Raw genomic sequence first — 22702 nt, 5'->3', positions numbered from 1 at the left:
GGTTTTTCCATCTCTGCTACCACCAGCGGGTTCCGAGTTGAATACTTTCAGAGTTGAAACGCCGGCGTCCATTCGATTCGAACGACACGGCCAAGCCAGCGGAGCCGCTGTATTTTAATTCGCTGCACTATGTCCATGTCGTTGTAAAGCTCATACAGCTCATCGTTCCATCGTCTGCGGTACTCGCCGTCGCCAATGCCTAAAGGCCCGTAAATCTTCTTTTGGGTTGGGTACACTTCTTGTGGCAGAGCACACTTAAATTCCAGTCGTCGATCATGCGTTTATCGGACCATATTCTGCATAAGAGTTGATGCATGCACCTTATCAACTCCTCGTGGCCGTACTTGAATAGCTCAGCTGGCAGGCTGTCAACTCCAACAGCTTTGTTGTTTTTAAAGCGCGTTATTGCTATTTGTACCTTTTCATAGTCAGGTGCTGGAACATCGACTCCGTTATCATCGACTGGGGCTCGGATTCGTCTTCTCCACCGCTTTCAGTGCTGTTACCATTCAGTAGAGTGGAAAAAAGTTCCATCCGTAATTTAAGTACGTTATGGACATCAGCTACTAGGTCGTCGTTGTTGTCCTTACAAGAGTTCGCCATGGTCTTAAAACCTTCCGTAAATCGCATTGGTCTCTGGTAAAATTTTCGGGCGTTTTTCCTGTCGGCTAGCATCTCAAGCTCTTAGGGCTCACGTATTTCGGCCTCTCTCCTCTTATTGCGGCAAATATATCTCGCTTCCTTCTTCAGTTCCCTATAACGGTCCCGCATGGCTCGCGTTGCGCTCGATCGCCCTATAGGCGGTATCTTTTTTCTATTCAGCTTTTCTTTCGGGCTCGCTGAAATCCGACTACTTCTTCGGCGGCGGTACTTAATGAGCGGGAAATGTGGTTCCACTGCTCGCATATGTCGGTTTGTTGAAGAGTGCGCTCTGAGAGCAGGTGTGAGAGTCGAGTAGCGAAAGCGCTGGCTGTCTGTTGTGATTGCAGCTTTTCGACGTTAAGCTTTCCTTGCATATTTGGGTGCACCTTTTTTGCTGCACAGAGGCGGGTGCGTATCTTGGCTGCAACAAGATAGTGGTCCGAGTAGATGTTTGAGCCTCGGAGTGTGCGTACGTCTAAAACACCAAAAGCGTGCCTTCTTTTTATTACAACGTGATCGTTTTGGTTTCTCGTTTTCTGGAGATAACAACGTACCTTGATGGATCATTTTATGCTTGTACATAGTACTGCATGCTACCATGTTTCGGGCCCCCGCTAGGTCGACCAGTCTCATTCCGTTGTCGGACGACTCATCCTGGAGGCTGAATTTTCCGACGGTGATTCCAAAGATCCTTTCTCCTTCTTTTCTCACCCTGGCATTGAAGCTGCCAAACTCGATTTTGGTATCATAGCGGGGCAGCGCTCATAGAAAAGATCCTTGGACCCCTCGTCCTTCCCTTTCGTCGGGGCAAGGTCGCATATTGGCGAGATGTTGAAGAATCTCGCTTGAATGCGGATTGTGGCTACGCGCTCGTCCACCGGGGTGCATCACAAATCCAACACCAAATTTGCGCTCCTTTAAATGTAAGCTGTGAAAGACGTCGCCAGTCGGCGGACTTTTTTTAGTGAAAGGCATAGTACACTTGATGTTCGGGCAGATTTATTTCACTCCAACACGTTCGTAATTCTACGTTTTTGGTGTTCCACCAGGTTTGCTAGGAACCATTAAAAGAACTTCAAAATTTAGCGAAACATTTTTATGTTATATGGACATAACAATAGCAGAATTAGATTATTTTATCCATGCATTTCAAAAAAAAAAAAACAGGGAGAACGCCAATTACAAGACAGGAAATGTGCTTTTGAATTGTACGCCCTGCGATACGTTACTGAAAAACTAACAGTGCTTGGTGCGCATTTTTCAAAGATTCAATTTCGTCATTCTACAGCAAAGAAAATTTTATCTACGTTATTTAACTATACATATTTAATTTTCTATTGTCAAATTTACATATTCAACATATTTGAAAAAAGAACTATTAAATGACTAATTATCTACTTGTCATTGCAGTCTTTGCTCACACACGTTTCACGGCCAACTAAGAACACATTGAACAAATTGGGCGTCTTCACTGTATCCTCATTTCATGCATTCATTTGTGCTCGTTCGCCATCGTTGCTGAATAACTTATTGGCCGGTCGTGGTGCCACTAAACGTCGACCTCCGATGCTCTCCCGTTCGAATAGCGGCTCAAGTCGACGATCCATGCAGGTAAGTGAATTTTATTGTGGTACGAAAAATACTGATTTTAGAGAGTAATATAATTTTTGTAACTACATTACACTATGTATGCGTTATTTAAGAGTAAGAAAAAATGCCGCCTTTATTAAAAGTAGTAGTTTGCAGGATCCACACTCGATCGAATGAGATTCATAAATATCTATGAAATATGCATTCTTATGCCTTACTTCTATTGCTGTGTATTTCTAGTTAGTTATGTTTGCGGATTTTTATGCAAAATACGGAGCCTAGAAATATATACCACAATGGGCGTAACCAGAACGAAATTTAGGGGAGGCCTATACAAAAAAAAAATGAAAGCCAATAACTTACTAAAAAATTATTTATTATAGCTTAAACTTATTGTAACCAATAGAGGTAAATGTGTTATTCAAAAACACATAAGCAGAAGTGCACAAAAGTTCATATAAAACTATTCGTCGATTTGAATAGTTCACTTAACGACAAATACATAGGCACGATTTTAAACAAATGAAATATAAGCCCGCGCGTAGACTACGACTTTCAAGAAATATGGAACTGGTTACTTGAAAGCGGCGGTGATTGCTTAAAGAATTTATCTGATTGCTGTGTAGATTAAACTTTTTTTATACTTTTAGCTAGCCCGGAATACGATTATTTCACACCATATAAACCCCCGACTTCCCGAACTCCACAGTGGTCGGAGAAGCCATGTTTTACGCGAAAATTTAGAAGGCCTGTTTCGATTATAATAAAAATGCAGGATCGTAGTATTGTTGTAATGCTAAATCCGAATATGTCATAATATCTATAGTTTGACGGTTGAGAGCTGTCAGATCAACTGCCAGTTTCTCTGAAATTAAGAAAAACTTTTTGAAAATATCACTGATTAGGTTTTTAGATACACTAATCCCGAATTGCGTACCCAATTATAACCTTAGGAGTTTTCGACTGTCGAAGGGGCTATCAATTTCTCTAGAAATAAGGAAAACTTCCCAGCAATTAAACGACTATATTGTAAAAGCGCAAACAGTCAACGACGTAGCGTAAAGAGAGAGGGAGAGAGAAGCAACGGAAACGTCACCGCCATGCGGTGGTGAGTTTTTGATAAGACGCGAATCCCATAAGGTAGATCGTGTCTGCGTCAACCTACATCGTTGACTTTTTTAGGCTCACTGATCTCGAGTTATGTACCACATTCAAACTTTTTCGGTTAACAACTGTCAAATCAACTGTCATTTTCAGTTTGTTTCAGTATTTGTTTAGCAAAATTTTATTTGTTATATACGAGGGAACATAACTGAAATGAATTTATGATCAAATTATGAAGTAATAACAGTAATTATATTAATAAATTAGGGATAGTTGGTTCCGTCTGCTATACGTTCCGCCCAAACAATTTGATCTAGGCCCCAACAGCTTTCGTACGATTTTTTTTTTTATTTAATAGGAACGTCGTCATTTCCAAAACTTCAGTTTTCTCATTTTTTAATAGTTATTCCGGATTGAATTTTTGGAAATTTTAGACGCCATATTGGATTTTGTAGTTTGAATCATGATAAAAACATTACAAGGTAAAATCATTGAGAGGCAGTCTGACGTTTGCCAACAATATAATTTTAAGATTCGAGCTCAGGCTCACACACACATTCTCATTTTTAATCTCAAACAACAACAATTGTGAACAATTTCATTTTTTTATTTTCAATTTTATATGATTTTAAAATGTTTGCAAACGTCAGAAAAAAATCATGGCCGACGAATTGAGAGAATGGTTTTACCTTCTAATGTTTTTATCATGGTTTGAATCATGCTGCAAAAAGATATTTTCATTTCAAAATTTTTGACAAAGTTTCATAAATTGTAAAAAATTATGAGGTACCTTGCCACATCGATAGCAAACAAACAATACATTAGAGGATTTAATGTTGTGCGAGGGAAGTGTTCGGTTATTTCTACAATGATTTTTTGGTATGGAGCGGAGGGGAAAAGGTGCTCTTTAGAAAGATCACAATATAAACTTTAAATAAAGTCCCTTCGCCACCCTGCCCCTTCTAAAGGCACTCGGGGTCCGTTTCAAAATGGGGTAAAATTAGAATCTTCGCAAAGAAGAATTAAACTCGTGTTAGGCTATCAGCAGTATTTTTGCGAAAAACTCCTTTCCGCGTTGGTGGCCTTCGGCTGCGCTACAAAAAATATCCTCATTAATCCAACTCCGGTTACGCCATCCACAGTATTTTTGCCCAACATTCACCTAAAAATTTACAGAAAAGGGCATATTTGAAATCAAAATCTTTATTTTAAATTAAAGCTTAATCCTTTGACTAGACGCAAATGTTAAAAATTGTTGATTCGGGTAATGCGTTTGGACGCCATAAGCCAAAACCATTGGAAATTTTTATAAAATTAAACTTCAGAAGTTTTCATCTTATGTGGATAATTCTTGTCACACATGCGTATATTATATTTTTTAGCAGCGCCATATCTTTATCAGAAAATTCCGAGAATCCAAAAATTGGTACTGTTACAAGTTGCAGGGCATCATTTTAACTCGACCTCCTCCCTCTTCCACGGATAACGGTACATCGGTTTGAGGTTCAAAAATATTTTGCGTCAGCAATTTGTCATCAAACTGCATTAGATCCTCGGAAAAGCCAAAAACTTTATTTTTGAGCCTTTGCACAGGTGTACCGAATTCTAGCATTTTGGAAACGCACAAGACTTTTCTTTTAATATTTTTTTTATTTTTGAAGAAAGGAACTCTGTGAATAGTATTTCAGCTGGCGTAAAATTTGGCAGAACGATGATTGAACTGTTCAGCTGGAACAGTGTTGGGAAAACATTCTATGCTATTATATTCAGATGATTCTTTACATTTTGACGCGAGCGTAATTTTTCCGACCCGGCTCAGAACGGGTGCAAAAGTTTTTAAACCAGTCAATAGTTTTAAGCAATTTTTAATATATTCTGGTTTAAATTTTAGTCCAAAAAGTTCGTGGTTTAAAAATCAAACCAAAATGTTTTAATTCTAGTTTTTATGTTTAATATATATAAAATTTGGTTTAAAATCTAAACCGAAATAGAAAATGTTTGTACACAGCGAAATGTGGTGTTGATTCAAACTCAACATATGAAAGCACATTTATATGCTTGGCTGTAGCTGAGTGTGCAAAGATGTTTGATACAATTGGTTGCCACCAAGCATGAAATTTAAGATTTTTTTTATTCTTAATTATGAAAATGTTTGGGTTTAAAATTTAAACCGAACTGTTTTAATTCTAAACCCAACATATGTGCCATCTTTTTTTTAACTCGGAAGGTTTGTATTTGAAGCTGAATTTAGTTTGGTCATACATGTATGTAGTCCAAAAAGTGTAAAATTAAAACCGAAATTTTCAACCGTGCAAAAATATTTACTGAAACGAAAAAAATTAACCATATGTATTATTCTTTACAAAAGTAAGTTCCTTCAATAGACTTTGAAGTTTTATATTTTTTCAAAACCAAAAGATTGCTTAAATATTTCAGCAGATAAATAAAATACATGATCACTCCTTGCAGAGGTTACAACAAAGCAGGGGTGTGAACTGTTCGACCAGAATTAAAGTCTTGCAACCTAGAACTAACTAAAAATTAGAATTTTATTTTGTAAACCAATTTTCTGTGTGGAGGGTGTTGTGCATTTTCTTCCATATAAAAGTAGATTTTGATAATGCGTTATATGGAAGAAAATGCGCAACACACTGCACAAAAAAAAATTAAATGAACGGTAATTTTTAGCGACTTGAAACTTGAATATTGTTTTACTAAAATTGCATGGGCTACAAAACTGAACACTGGAAAATTTTCTAAAAATTCTGAATCAAATGATTTTAATTTTGATGATCATTTTTTGAAGTTTACATAATGTGTGAACTAGTGGCGGATACAGGATTTATTGGGATCAACTTGTCAAATAACGTTAAATTACAGGCATCTAATCCTAATTTATTTTCCATGCAAATATAGGTTCGAGCATTTTTAATGAAGTGCGAGGTAAAGTGTTTTGTGATACAATATTACTTTTCATTTTGTGAATTTGGTGCAAGTTATAATAAAACAATTGCATGTACTAATCAATTATATAAATAGGCAATCATGTTTCCTTTACACCCCTTTTACGGCTAAACTGTACTTCTAAGGTATAAACAATTATATATCATTAGAAAGGTATTTTGATGCTGATGTGCAGGCAATTTTTAAAATTTCAAATTAGTTTAAAATAGAGCGAAAAAATCAATTCAAAAGTCACACCAATACCAATGCCATACATGTACATGGTTGGGGCGGAAATGCCTCCTAAATGTATGCTTTAATATTGATAGTGAATTAAAGAAACGTGCTAAGCAACAGTTTAGGAATAAGATGTATGTATGTACGTACATGAATAGATTAGCCTCAAACAGGGATGAAGATAATTTTGAGTATGGAGAAGAAGAAAGGGATAAATACAGAAATTAAAATAAAAGTAAAGAAACCTAAATATAAAGACGAAGAGGAAGAAAAATTTAAATACCTAACCTAATAACAATGGTGGGGGTGAATATGTAAATGAAGAAAAGAATGCACATATTTAGATCAGGATAAAGGAAAGGATAAAGATGAAGAAGAAGATGAAGACCAAGACGGAGAAGAAGATGAATATGAAGATAAGGATAAAGATAACTTATCTTGACTTAACCCCTTAACTTAACTTAAATCACCTCAACTCATCTCCGCTTAAAAACTTACTCCACCTGAGTTCGCTACACATTAATTTACCACACCTTACCTCCCCACACCTAAATCCACCACTACTTCACTCCCCACACCTAAATTCACCACGCCTTAATTCACCACACCTTAATTCACCACACCTAAATCCACCACACTTTAATTCACCACACCTTAACTCACCACACCCCAACTTTCTCACCACATCTTAACTCACCACACCTTAATTCACCACACCTCAACTTTCTCAACACACCTTAACTCACCACACCTTAATTCACCACACATCAACTCACCACAACTAAATTCACCACACCTCTTAAGACCACCACACCTGAATTCATAACACCGTAACTCCCACACCCAATTCCACCACACTGCAACTCACCACACCCAATTTCAACACATGACATGATATCACTAAAGAAACAATGTAAAGAAAAAGAGAAAGGAAAATTTAACTACAACATGAACATGAAAATGAACATGAACATGAACATGAACATGAACTTGAACACGAACATGAACATGAACATGAAGGTGTAGATAAACATAAACATTAAAAGCGATAGAGACAAAGATAGAGAGGAAGAAAGTGATAGGGATAAAAAGGAAATACAACTGAAGAATGTGCGATGTTATATTGTGATGTGTTATGCTACATATGTTATGTTATTGAATCTAATGCTATTCTATGTTATGTTATGCTAAGTACTAAGCTAAACTCCCCTCCACTTAACCCATTCCAACAAATTTTATTTCAGCTCAACTCAACTCATATAAACTATCCTTAATTTTAGCGGTTGAATTTCAACCGCTGGGCGAACACTAGTAAAAATAAAAACACAAGATGTAAAGTTATACCTTGGGTTTTTTAATGCAATATATATATATATATATACTTTTTTCTTGCTTACAATGTTGGTAAAATGAAGGCTGTAATTAAGTAACTTAACAACGTATTCCGAATTTTTATTGTAATAATAATTTAAATTGCAAATTTAATTTTGCGCTTTTCTTTTGCAAATCTTTCTATTATCCTTTCAGTGTCAACTTCAATATCTAAGTGCTCGTGTAAAAGTGCTAGACCTATCAGTCTTACTTCATTCATGGTACTACGCAACCATGATTTTAACCGGCGAAGTGTTTAAAAACTTCTTTCGGAAGTAGCGTTACTAGCTGGAAGTGTGACCAGAATGCGGAGAACTTTGTTAATTAATGGAAAAGCATATTCGTCGCATTGACCAAGAACTTCTGCTGCTGATTTTGGGAATCGCTTTTCGCTTTAATTATTTGTCCATAATTGCAACCACACTTTATACTCTCCTTCCAAATTGATACCGTCTCTTTCTAAGAAAAGTTCGTATCGTTTTCCAAGCGATTTGGCGCGTTCGATAGCATTACTTTTTCGTCAGGCGTATATTATACTCCCCAATTTTAGTTGGTAGTAATAAGTTCAAATCAAAAATGTTTAAATAATGTCTGCCTCGTCAATCTTTCTCGGAGATCGAGCAAAATATTATCCAACAGGGGTATAAATATTACCTTTCGATAATAATCTTCAGCGTTAGACGCATGATAATTTGCCCGAAAATTTTCTCTATTCGCTCTCCGAGGAAGGACAATGTCAAAATCCAATTCCTTGGCGATATCGGTAACTTTTGAAAATATATCAGAAAAATGTGTGTCAGCTTTTTCTCTATAATTTCGAAGAATATTCACAGTGCCAAGCAAGAGCGCTTGGAGAAGTAAACTTTTAATTTTTATTATATTTTTCCAGTCATCAATATTTTTATGCGCAAACAAATGTCTGGTTACATAGTCGAAAGTAAAATTTCCTACATACGTGCACCGTGGAAATAGAAAAAAAGGTAGTATCAGAAAGTTCGATTTGACATACATACATACATACATCCATATTCCATCAATTTTGAGATTCACAATAAAAAAGGCTGAGTTAACACTCAGATCTCACTTCTATGTCTAAATGTTAAATTTAAGTAGTAGCACTGTGGTCGCGTAATAATAAAAACAATTGCATGCATACACTAATATTTACCTACCTTCATAAATGTTAGTAATAAGGAGGCAGCTGAATAAACAAGAATTCAGTTAAAATTACATTTATGATAACTTAGACGACATATTGCAATAAAACTTACCAAACTCAACAAATTCATAAATTTAACTTAGAAATGCAAGTATGTGCATATTTATTCTCCTTACAAAAGTGATAAAACAAATATAAGGGACTACTGCGAAAACTGGTGAAATTAATATACACAAAATGTGCTACATGAAATATGCAACTAAACGAGAATGAAAGATTGTTCAATCACAGAAAAAAGAAAATTTTTAGCTGGGGCTTTGATATGAAAATATTCTAATGGGAAACAACTAGATAAGGTTTATAACAAAACCCTAATTATTTTACTTCTTGGACAAATAATAGAAGTGTAGGAATTTCTGCCCTTAACTTAATAGCCAATTCATTATATAATTGTGTAATAAACAAATTCTATATCACCAGAGTAAAAAAATATAAAATTCAATTGCACCAGATGTGTGTAATCTTCTTAATGCATACATGCCACTCAAACAAGTGCTCACGTGTTGATTTTTTTTAAATTTTTTTGTTATTTTTCTACAAAAATATTGTCCAATCTTTAGCCAAAACGATTTAATCAAAGTTTCAAATTTTATACAGAATTTATTAAAACTCAAAAATTTTCATACGAATTTCGAGCTTTTTCTGAACCTCAAAAAAAAATATTTCAAAAAATCATCGGATTTTTAGCTATAAAACTACATCCCCTGAAATTTTTGTAGTTGAGTTAATTTCAGTATCATAAAGTGAAAGTTTTAAATAGCTATAAGTTAGCATTGATTTTTGAGAACTTTTTCGCTGATGATGTTGCGCATTTTCTCCTTATAACGAATGCGTGATAGTTTTTTTTTTTTTTGTATGGGAAAAATGCCGAAGAGTGTCAGTATCTAAAATACTTATTCTGGTGGGTGAACTCCTAATAAACGATCGAAACGGGTTTAATAAATTTTTTGTATGTGTTTGAGTGGGTCCCTGTATAGTTTAAGTTCACAAATTAAAACGCCATGTGGCGCTGGAGTCGAGTTATTACTCAAAATCGTATTTGTGATCCGATTTGACTCATATTCGAGATATATATGTACTGGTAACGATAGGGGCAATACTATTGCAAAAAAGAAGCGCAAAGTGGCGCTGAAGCCCAGTTGTTGCTAAAAATCGTCAATTCGTAGGCAGCAGGGATCAAAGTCAAATTACTCCCGTTAAATGAACCATCAGAACCATTGCGGTCCGTACTTTACGGTGACTAAACAAAATGTGGACCAATGATACTCACCAGTTTAGAAATTGTCACCAACTATGCTATACAGATTCAAGGACGATTCACCATCGACTTCTTCCCGGTATAACGCTTTCGTCAGGTTGTTAAGACGGCAATGGAGGATATGCCTTCTGTCGACCACAAAACCAAACGTGAACGTGAATTGCTAGCGAAGGTTGGTCCAAATGTGTCAATAAAAAAATTAATTTTGGGCGGGACGAAGTTCGCCGAGTCTGCTAGTTACATATAAAAATCCGTTGCTCAAATTCAAGAGCACAGACTTATGTACATATATATTTATGTAACTAAGCACCTTTTAATTTTTACTTATAAATAAATACGCTGCACGCTTTTTGTCATACTCTCGCAAAAGCAGCGACACAAAGAACAACATTTAATCACCTTTGCAACAGTATTTGTTGACCGGAGTTCTTACCCTTGACGAACTTTTACGTTGCCACTCACACAAGTACTTAATACTGCAACGTACAGTACTTGTAATCGCTTAAACTGCAGCGACTCCAACTACACACCAGAGCATTTTTACTATCCATAGATGTACTTACATATATACTTTTGTACATATCTATGCTCATGTGAATGCACATACTAGGGATGTGTATCCCGGGATCCCGACTTTTTTTGGGGTTTGTGATTCGCAATGGTAGCAATAATAGAAGCGGCTTATGTTTACCAGTTTTTGCTATATTTCTTTTGTTTATTTAATATCTAATATTTTTTTTATAAATGTCTAGCTTATTATGCATACACATAACACCGTGCGACAGACAATTCTACACATAAAACAATCAATAGTGAAATATTCGCAAAGCCACGGGCCAAATATATGCAGGCAAATTGCGTTTTTAGGTTTTCTCTCTGACGTCTGGATTTTTTAAAAGGACTTTGAAAATTGAATTATAGGAGTAATTCAGAAAATGGTTTAAAAAATTGAGTGCAATATACTTAGGAAAACAGTATGGGTATCAAATTAAAGAGAAAATTCTGTAGAAAAAGAACAGAATAAAATTTTTGGTGCATAAGATATTAAAAATGTCTAAAAATTGTATCCTTGAATATCCTTGAAATTTTGCAATATTTATTTTAAAAAAATTATATGTTAAGGACTAATATAAACTCGACAACGTCCTCGAATATAGTCCTTCAAACTTTATTAGCTTAAAAAAAAGTAAAAATTGATTAAAAGGGCATTTTTAATACCTATGTCTTTGTGAACACAAAAAATTTTAATTTTTCTTAATCCTACGGAATTTTCTCTTTCATTTGGTACCCGTTTTTACTCTACAGAATTATATAGAATTCATCATATCTTTGAAATTATAAAGTTCTAATAAAAAATTTCTGAAACTAAAAACGCAGTTTTACTATACTTGGCCCATAGTGTCGCGAGTATATTGATTGCTTGGAGTGTTTTAAAATTTTTTTGTTTCAACCAGCTTCAATCTTTTTACTCAGAATTTTCAGAAAATATTTAGGTACGCAATTTTATAAGTATAGCCCATTAAATTACAGGAGGATAAAGTGCAAGTTTCAAGTGACTTAAAGCGACGTTGATGTTTTATAATTTTTTTTGCTGGCGGTGTCACGTACTTTCTTCCATACAAAGTATGTTCGACAATTTGTTTATATGGAGGAAAATTCCCAGCTTCGTTAAAAAAAAAAACAATCCCAAAAATCAACGGTATTTTGTAACTGCGTGAAACCTGCTTTTTATCCTCCTTTAATTTAATGAGCTATAAACTGCGTTCCGCAAATTTTTCTAAAACTGCTGAGTAAAAAGTTTGAAATTTTGGCTCTTTTTTTTTGCTTTTTTATAATTTTTGTACGAAGTTAGAAATGCGCATTTAAATGCAGTTAATTATATGTAAAATAAGGTAGACTTTTATAAAAAAATTTAATTATTAAATAAAGAATAGAAATATAAACTAAACTGGTTGAAATAAGGCGTTCCTTTTATTTCTACCACTAGTATGTATATATGAACTTCTTTCAGCCACACAATACATATGTTGACTTAAGCTTTTTTGCATCGAACTTTTTTCGACATGCCTTAAATTTCTTTATCAAATGTGTACACACAAAAGTATTGTTAAATGTGTATAAATTTAATCACTGTCTCTTGTTTTGGTACTTATGAAATATTTTCAACTTAAATAATAAAGTAGGTTTCAAACCCATTTATTTATTATTTCTTATATGGTAGGACAGCTTGTCAAACTATATTGATGGAATTTTTTCATATTAAGTGGTTTGGGTAATAATGAATATCTAAATCCCGGGACTAATCCTAATATCGAAAAAATGAACATACCTAGTACATAGCCTGCAAAAAATGCGTCTATGCCCGGATGACTCCAGAAGCAATCGCAAAAGAAAATTCGACTAATACCACCTTTGATCTTTTTATATGAAATGAACTGATCGATTTTTTCGAGCATGTCCTGTGGAGTTACAAATTGTTATACGCGAGTGGACATATTAATAATAAATAATAATATGAATAATACGAAAATTGCCGAATGGGTATAGAAGGGGACTAGTCGCTTTTAAAAAGTGATAACGAAAATAAAAACTTGTTCCAGCTGGGATTTGAACCAGGGTGTTTCCCTACATGCCAACGCCGCATACGAAATGTCTACTTATCATTAAATCGTTAATTCTATCCGTAAGGGATGACTCGAGACTAGTTGATATTTAACAATAGGCTTATTTAACTACAGCCTATCAGACCAGTTGCAACTAATTAATGCCCAATTGTACCCGATTGAGACTAATTCCGGAAAATGCTATTCAGAAATTCGTCGCTCAATTTTTTGCAGGGTACATAAATGAAAAATGCATGGAGAATAAGCATACGGGTAGTTACACTGATAACAAACATTGCAGTTAAGCTGAGTTAAGCCGAAGCACAACCGTCCAACAGGGCAGACACCAACACCTATGTATGTACCTACATACATACATATACATATATTCATGACTACTGCTACCGAACTTGCTATGCACGCGCACCTTACATTATGCAGGTAGCAAATTTGAAATAGTTAAAACGAACTTTTAACATTGAAATAAATCAAACAACTTTTTCCCCAACTCTGTCGGTCAACCACTTAGCTGAACCCGCTGGCTAACATTACAAGCTTACTGAACTATTTTATTGTTCCATTGTATTTTATTTTAATATCCGTTTGCTAGAACAATATGTAGGTCCGAGTAAAAGTGCTGTTGGGAAACATTCTTGTTTTTCTTTTTTCAAACTATCTCAGAGAGTTGTGACTTGATGTTGTTCTTCAGTTTTTCAGCAATACATTTTACAATTAATTTAATTTCGTCTACAACTGCTGAAAATTTGGACGAACTTTTTAAATGAAATTGTACATATAAGTTATATGTACTTACGTCCGGTTGAGTTATTCACGAAAGTGTGTTTGAGATTTGTACATGGCACTTAAATAAATATTCATGAACAGACATTTTTGATATTTATTAAGATTATTTACGAATGAATATTTTTGATTGGTATGAAACAAATTAAACTTATTCTGGTACCGGATCTGATTTTTGAGTTATGCCGCTTTTCATTATGGTGTGCGATTTGTACTTACATACATATGTAGTCTTCCCGCTAAAATCATATATTTTGAAATTTTCAAACTATTTCAAACTCACCATTTATCAAAACCGAATCATCACTAAACAGACTCTTGTGAAAGAATATTGACTACGGTGACCAGTTGATCACAAAAATAGGTCTTGGAAATTAACTTAAAAATGTTAGAAAAGTAATAAGGGTAATGAAAAATGAAAGCAAGAGCAAGTCTCCGTTCAAATTTTCATGTAAAAGCTTAACGCCAAACCGCCAATACTCAATCCCCATTCTTGCGGCTGCGTTTGCTCACAGTCGGTAACCAACCCTTACACTATGGTCCAGAAGATCAGATTTTCAGTTTGCCAAAAAAAAATATATATGTTTTTGTCTCATTTGTCGAGTTACAAATAAAAAATGAGTAATTTCGGTACTTTTTCGCTTAAATAATCGTTTTAAGGCTAAAATTGTTCAAGTACTTGATTTATTGATTTCACAGCCACACAAAAAAAAAAAAGTATGCGGATCTGGTAACAAGACACACGTATTCCTATGGATTTTGGGGCGCTGAATTCAAATTCGGTGTCAAAAATCACCCATCAGGTCATGGTTAAGATATAACCTCAAAAAATTACGAAAAATCGTGCACTGAGGCAAATAAATTTCAAAATAATGCCATCTCATAATAATGTCTATCTCAGATATTAGACACTGTATGCAAGTCATTATTATTTCAGATGTCATGTAATTGGATAATATTGCTGCAGTTCATGTTGTACGTGTTATATTTGTATGTGTATATTTTTTCAGCCATAAATCTGTAGTTGAGTATGTCGTGAAGGCTGAATATGTAAGTGCTATATATATACTACCACCCCTCCACATAAAGCTTGGGCTCATGAAGCAATTTGTCAAGGCGTTAGACAAAGTTGGAAAATGCTATAAGTATATATCCCTTAAATTCCCTAATGTTTCAGACGCCAAATTAAAAGAAGGAGTCTTTGATGGACCACAAATTCGAATGTTGACTAGAGATACGAATTTCGTGAAGCACATGACGACAATTGAAATGGACGCTTGGGAAAGTTTTAAAGAAGTAAACGCAAATTTCCTCGGTAACAAAAAAAGTCTAGACTACGAGAATATTGTTGCGAAAATGATGAAAAACTACAAAAAGTTAGGCTGCTTGATGAATTTAAAACTTCACTTTCTAGATTCCCATCTGGATAAGTTTCCAGAAAATGTTGGAGATTTCAGCGAAGAACAAGGGGAACGTTTTCATCAAGACATAAAAGTGATGGAACAACGATATCAGGGTAGATGGGACGAGGTCATGATGGCTGATTTTTGCTGGATGTTGAAAAGGGAAACGAATGCAGGTCTTAAACGTAAGCGTAACCCTTTGCATCGTTCCTTCGAAGAAAAAAGGACACGTTATAGCAGGCAGAAAATAGACTGAAGTAGGTCTGTAAATCAATTTAATCACGATAAAAAGCAAGATAAAATGTAAACATGGAAGGGAGGAGAAATATATCCCTTAAGTTTTAGAAAAGCAGAGAGATAAAAATTTCGAATAAAATTCTTATTAATTTGCATGTTTGAGTTACAGTTCTACATTTTGATTGATACAAACATTGTCAGGTTAATTGAAATGGGTTCAATTCTACTTGTAGTTCTAAGTTTCTTCAAATGAGTAATGTGTGTTTAAATTTTTAATCACCTGTAGTACAATGAAATGAATTTTATTGTGTTACAACGGGAACACTTTAGTTCAGTTGCGCTGCGTTAAGCAAAATTTCGTTAGGTTCTGTTAAGTTAGATTCATTTGTAGGTTAAGATCGAGTTAACTTATTAAAGATAGCACATATTTGAGACTGAGAACCGTAGCTTACGTAGCTACACGTGTGGTTGAATTTCATTCAGCTAGGTTAGGTTAGGTTTGGTCAGGTTTTGTTAGGTTATGATAGGTTAGACCTCTTTGAAGATAAGCCGAAACTGAATGAAACAGTACCGCAAACACAAGGAGACAACACAATTAGTTTAATTGTGTTACCTGAGGTTAAGTTAGGTTAGGTTAGGTTTTGTTAGGTTAGGTAAGATTTATTTGTAGGTTAAGCTCGAGTTGACCCATTCGATGTAGCACACATCTGATACTGGGAAAATATGCTTCCAGAGCTTTACGTGTAGTTCGATAAATTTCTGTTCATTCAGGTTAGGTTAAGTCAGGTTCTGTTGAGTAGAGTTATGTCAAATAAGTTGATGTCAGGCAACGGTTGATCCTTCACAGTTGTCAAAATGTTTTTGAAGTGAAAATTTGCATCACTGGCATTATTTTGAAATTTATTTGCCTCAGTGCACGATTTTTCGTAATTTTTTGAGGTAATATCTTAACCATGACCTGATGGGTGATTTTTGACGCCGAATTTGAATTCAGCGCCCCAAAATCCATAGGAATACGTGTGTCTTGTTACCAGATCCGCATACTTTTTTTTTTGTGTGGCTGTGTTTTTTACTTGTTTCTGGAACTCCAACTCCATGAATTTAAATAAGTGCCATAAGAATGCTTTAGCGTTTTTTTCTGCCGAGGGAAGGTAGTGAGACTAAAAAAAACAATTCGCGTGATTTGCTCTTACATACGCGCAGTGGTACTCCTTTCACTCATCGCGTTTCAGTGGCATTTCAGCGAGCTCTAAAGAACAACTAAATAATGCAACGACGAGTGCTGCCCCAAATGCTTCATCAAATAAAAGGAAACTTATTAACAAAGAGTTCATTAGTGACGTGTCTAAAAATTCGTTTTTGATATTTTTAAGCTCTTCAGTGTTAATGTCAACAGATATTAAGGAGTGAAATTTATACTTTTTTAAGAATCTTAAATTTTTTATTTTGTAATACATTCTTGGAATTTACAATAAATGTTCAAAGTTTTTTTCCTAATCCGACTTTTGATAATAACTAGACATTTATGGCTTCAAAATCTTTAATAGCTCGCTATTTATTTAAACCCTAAAACAACGTGCAACTGCTGCTTTGTATATTCACTAGGGTGGTCCAAAATAAGTAAAGTCGGAATTTTGATGCTCTCACCCCCAAGGATTGTTCGGTATCGAAAAAGTATGCTCCTATTTTTTTATTTAAAATCAAAAAATATTTAGAGGTCGCTCAATGCGCTTCAACTTTTCTATGTATTTTGTGTGGGAAAAAACCACTTTTCGTGGAATTGGTATGGAATTCTTGAAAATCAATATTTTCAATCGGAAAACTCTGGTTCTCTTCAGGAGACTTCCAATAACAATATCCAATTATTTATTTAACCATTTTTCAATAATGAAGATTTTTTATTTATCCCTCCATTGCATTTTCTGGCTTTTTCTAGGGGTTTTGGCGGTCCTATAAAATATAGTTACTAAGAAAAAATTGTTAAAAAAACAATTGTTTTTTTATTATTGGGAATAAGTTGAAGAGCAAAAGAGTCTTCCGATCGAAAAATATTGATTTTCAAGAATTCCATGCCATTTCCACGAAAAGTTCTTTTTTCCCCCATACAAAACACATGGAAAACTTTGAGCGCTTTGAGCGACCTCTGAATATTTATTGATTTCAAAATAAAAAAATAGGGGTATACTTTTTTTCGATATAGAATAATCTTAGGGGGTGAGAGCATAGAAATTCCGACTTTACTTTTTTTACAGGCATTTTTGGACCACCCTAATATTCACGCATTGAAGTACGAGTATTTTCTACCTTCTTACCAGCTTTTTAGCACGCAGTTTTTCGAGTGGCTCAGTTGCTCGCTGAATACGAAAATGATAATTCGATCAATCCTTCAGATGAGGTGAAGCAGAAAGGATATTTTCGGGTACAAAAAGAGCATAAGGAGAAAAGGAAAACTCCCTCGCGTAATCTTAAAGCAGGTTAAAAGAGTGATTTCGCGTCTATTTAGGTGAAATAAAAATGGTGCTGATTACAGCTGCTTGTTTCGCTATAAAATGTTTATTGCAATTATATATATACATACATAAATACGTACATACGTATAAACCGAAGCGAGCATTTAAGCAAAGACGAAAGCACCTCAGTATATTTATATGCAAGTATAGAAGTGCTTATGCGTTAAACTTTGATAACGGCTGCAAACTTTTTTGGCAAAAGCAACAAATGGAAAACGAAAACTCGAAATCAAACACAAACACCAGGCAGCAAGCAATTTAGCAGACGGTTAGAGCGGACAGGAGGCGAGGAATTGGTAAAAACCTTCGAAATAAAGGCGAAAGAGTAAAAGTCACAAAAGTACAGTCCATAAAAAGGGCATATGCCTATTTGACTACTTGCAACGCAGGAAAATTGAGCAAAGTTGAAACCGCTACAAGGAGAGCCGAGGATAGGTGGAAGCAATTTTTACGACTCGTTTGTGATTGCCACGTGAACCTCTGAGGCAATACAGATTCAACTCTCTGCAGAAAAAAAAAAAATACAAAACAAAAAGTAAACATTTAAAAAAATACGTATACTTGTACATACATACTTTTCTAACTGCCAAGTGCTTAATGGCTTGAAAATGTGTTTGCAAGTGGGGTGGTAAAATGAAAAAGTCCGCTTCATTTCAACTTAACACTTACAAGGGTTTACTTTTTAGCTCATGAAAAATAATAAGGGCATATGTACCCGAAAAGTTTACTTCTTATCTGACAAAGGAAGACATTAACCATTGCCCCAGGGAGTTGTAACCGTGAATTGGCTTCCATTTCTTAACGCTTTGCCAATTTTACTATTTCTGCTACTACACATTTCCTGCCAGCCAACACGCAAATTTGCGCTAATAGCGGAAGTGGTGTGAATTTTTTCCCCTCATAACAGTGTATTAGTTAGACAAATATTACCCTTCCGTCGGATGGCAAATTTGACAGCAAAAATGTGAAGCAGAAAAAAGACAAAAAGTTTGAACCTGTGAAATAGTAAATAAAGGTTTTTTCCTAAATTGCCTTCCATTCTGCCATCACCGAGCTATATTTGTTTTCAATACTACTTTAATTAAGAATAAAATTTTATTATTGAAATAAAATACAGATATGTAAAGATAGGAATAACAAAATACTAAAATATATTGCTACATTTAAATGTGGGTCAAATATAATTGGCTCCTATGCAATGAATTGGAATAAGTAACATTAAAACATTCAGCATTTATATTTCAATTAAAAGCGCTGGAGTTGCAAAATTGAAAATTTATGCACTCATGCGTGTGCATATTTGAACAAGCCCCACCAACCAGTAGGCAGTTAGATTGCAAACTTTCTAGCCATGCCATGTTAGCGATCGGCCTGCCAATAGCCTGGTAGGCGAATTGCATTTACGTACATACATTTGTGGTATTTACATAGCCATACATACACACACATGCAGAAAAGTACATACATACATACATATATGTCTATATATATGTGTACATATGTATATTAGGGTGATTCTTAAATGGAGGAAGCAAATTTATCCATCAGATTTCCTACGCTTCAATCACTAAGTCGATGCTACTATAATCGAAGACATCACATATACATTTTGGTCCCGATTGGAGACGGTTAAGGCGTGTCGCACAGGGGGCAAAGTTCAGATTACCCTATGAAGATGTCTTAACCGACTCCAATCGAGACCAAAATTTATAAGTATGTGATGTCTGTGTGAAAACAATCGTTCATTTGATTTTTAAGGACCACCATAATTCACATACATATGTATGTGTTCATTTCTGTATCCTTTGCTTCCGAAAATCAAGCCAAAAATCAAGCAGACGCAAACCAAAAACAGTCGAGTAATCGATGTGATATTGATGCCAATAAAACCAACTCGTTGACTGACCAACTGGCTGACTTGGCGTGTAGTATTGCAACGTACGAGTACATATGTACATACATACATACTTATTCGTGCATAGTAAATACAACTAGGAAATCAAACTCGGGAATTTTTCGCTTCCAAATATATGAAGCCGAACTGCGAATCGTTACGATGAAGTGGAGCTTATAACAATGAACATTCACACGAGTATAATCTCGCTTATGATCTTTTTGTATTCATACATTTCGTCACCCTTATGCCAGAAGCATGAATGTGCAAATTTACCAATTTTGAGTTATTGAGTTGACTTGATTAACCTTTGGATTTTCTATGTTATACCAAAACCCAGAATGCCATGCGTGCACGGAAACCACATATTTCACAATGTCAAATACATGAATGCAGAGTTAAGTCTCGTACAAAAAACTTTCAAACTTCGTTTCCCAAAATATTCATTTTTACACATTTACATATGTTTCTGGCATGCTGGAGACGATATATAATAGTTATACATATGTAAATGTTTTGGCGCTTACAGTTTTGCTAAGTGTTTGGCCGAGTTTCTTCTACAAATTGTGGTTGCATTCTGCAGCTGTAACACAAATGTAGGGAGCTACAATTTTACGCACCCTACGAATGACAAATGGTTTTATGCGAAGCTTTTTCAAAGCAGAAAAAATACATACAGAAGTTTGCCATTGGCTTTACTCTTTCTGTGCGAAATTATTAGCAGCTAAAATATTGCATTATTTTATTGTAAAAGGACTGCAAACGGTATAAAATAGTGTTGATTCATTAAATAAAATGTGAAAATATCACTTGGTTTTCGTAAAACAAACTTTTTTCTCACTATACTCAACCCCCTTCCCCTTAAAATGAGCTACATAATAAAATAAGTATGTTCATATGTACGTAATTGGCTTCTTATAACGATTAATTATGGCATTACCGAAACTCCTAAATTTAAAAAAAAAATCAGTTACTACTTGAGGAGAGTTTCCTAAGGCAGTTACTCTTCATAAAAAACTTAATTTTGACTTGAGGTTTTAGTATTCCCCAATTCTAAACCGATATTATGTATAGTATATTCAAAATGCTAATGCTGCTTTGTGACACAAAACCCCTCGTAACCCTGAAAATAATACAAATGTTTATAAAACAATTTTTTTTTAAGAATGTACAAAGCTCTATTCACCTTGATCAAAAAAGTTTCGAAATTGCAATCCACAGGTTCTCTCAAGGATTTGCCTTTTTGCGAATGCTGTTCATCAATGGTCATTGCGAATCAGCGCGAGTGTGTTTGTAACATAGCATAACATGTATTTTGTGCAATAAAATTTTAATCGGAGCTTATCGCCTAAATGTAAACATATATAGATAGATAGAAATATATATATATGTGCGTATATAGCATGTGTAAGCTTTCGAAGACTCCGAAACCACTGATGAATTGCTTTTGATGTCATTAACAGAAATACTCTGGCTTAGTCTGGAGATAGTTCCTATAAAGTTTAGCCCCTATTGGACTCAAAATAAGAAAGTTGTCACCCACGTAAAAAAAAACAGAATAAATATGTAAAAGTTAATTGAAATACATACCTCAAATTTCATATCAAACGATGGGTGATTGAGGAAGTCTTAATCCGAACACATTTTTGACTATACCTATAAAATAAAAGAGTTACCAGCTGTTAAAAAATTATTTTTTTAATTATCAAAAGCAATTTAAAAACCTTGCACGTAAGATTAAATAAAAAATTCCATCTCATGCTGAAACAATAAAATCTTACCTTATTCAGATTAATTACACAAGTTGCAAGTTGAAAATTTAGGCAAGGTTCTGGTAGGCTCCAGTTGAAGATTTGCTTAAATTTTAACTTTTTTGTAAATAAATCTCTCAGTTTTAAGATTATACGATTAAAATTTTGCACGCGACTGTTTCTTTTAATATTTTTTTAACTATCGAACTATCATCGAAGTTTGACGCGCAATACCCCGCATCCGCCAAGTGCAACCATGCCACGTAAGAGGAGGTGGCTGCGAAAAAAAAACTATTTTCGGTACCCTGTCTCAGCGTTTGCCTACTTCACAAATTTAATGGTCAATAATTTTAATAGAAGCTCATATTTAATAAGTTCAGTTAAAAAACCATTCAAAAGTTTAGAAGAAAGTAAACTCATTTGCACTTTTATAAATTTTTGGACTATCGTGTACGTGGTATTGCATTTGTTGTATATGAGGTATTGCGCGCCAAGCGACGATAGAGGTCCCATGGAACTGATTGTTTATATACGAAGCTTTTTACTAAACAAATATATTAATAATCAGATTTCGGTGATTTTCAGAAATAATGATATTAAAAAACAGTCACGTACAAAATTTTAGAAATTTAACATTAGTAACATAGTTATTTAAAAAAAGTTAATATTTTTCATTACCATTACGTCGGTAATTGGATGGAATCCAGCAAAACGGGAACGCCATGAATTTATAAATCCCCAATTAAGTACGATAAACTATCAAAGCCTGTGCTCATGAAAAAAATTTCAAGATCCGAGCTTTCCGCTTTTCTTCTAGCTTCGATGAAAATCTACTGAGTTTTTTATACCTTTCATGAGCATGAAATGGTATTATAACTTTGGTCCGATGTTTGTAAGTACCAGAACAAAAAGAGATAGACCCATCAAAATGTATACTTATATGATCAGAACGTCGAGCTGAGTTGATTTATCCATGTCCGTCTGTCCGTCTGTCCGTCTGTCCGTCTGTCCGTCTGTCTGTCTGTTTGTATGCAATCTAGTCTCTCAGTTTTCGAGATATCCGGATCAAATTTGGTAGGTGGGTGTATTTTGATAATGTATTAATCATTTGTCGGAACCGGAAGAATCGGACCACTATA

The 22702-nt window shown here is 34.6% G+C and overlaps 1 protein-coding gene across 1 annotated transcript in view; it reads left to right on the top strand.

The window, feature by feature from the left end:
• The window catches only part of LOC118745946 (protein still life, isoforms C/SIF type 2-like), a gene marked incomplete in the record, with an annotated part of 407983 nt that overhangs the window by 200082 nt on the left and 185199 nt on the right, over positions 1–22702 (top strand). The window contains 1 exon segment of the mRNA XM_036479612.1: positions 2053–2253. Within this exon segment, the coding sequence (XP_036335505.1) occupies positions 2053–2253 (201 nt within the window).

This window comes from Rhagoletis pomonella, unplaced genomic scaffold (assembly GCF_013731165.1).
Source record: "Rhagoletis pomonella isolate Grant_MI unplaced genomic scaffold, Rhpom_1.0 Rhpom_scaffold_00010, whole genome shotgun sequence".
Classification (NCBI taxonomy): domain Eukaryota; kingdom Metazoa; phylum Arthropoda; class Insecta; order Diptera; family Tephritidae; genus Rhagoletis; species Rhagoletis pomonella.
The sequence above is the reverse complement of the archived record's forward strand: the minus strand, read 5'-3'. Positions and strand labels throughout refer to the sequence as shown.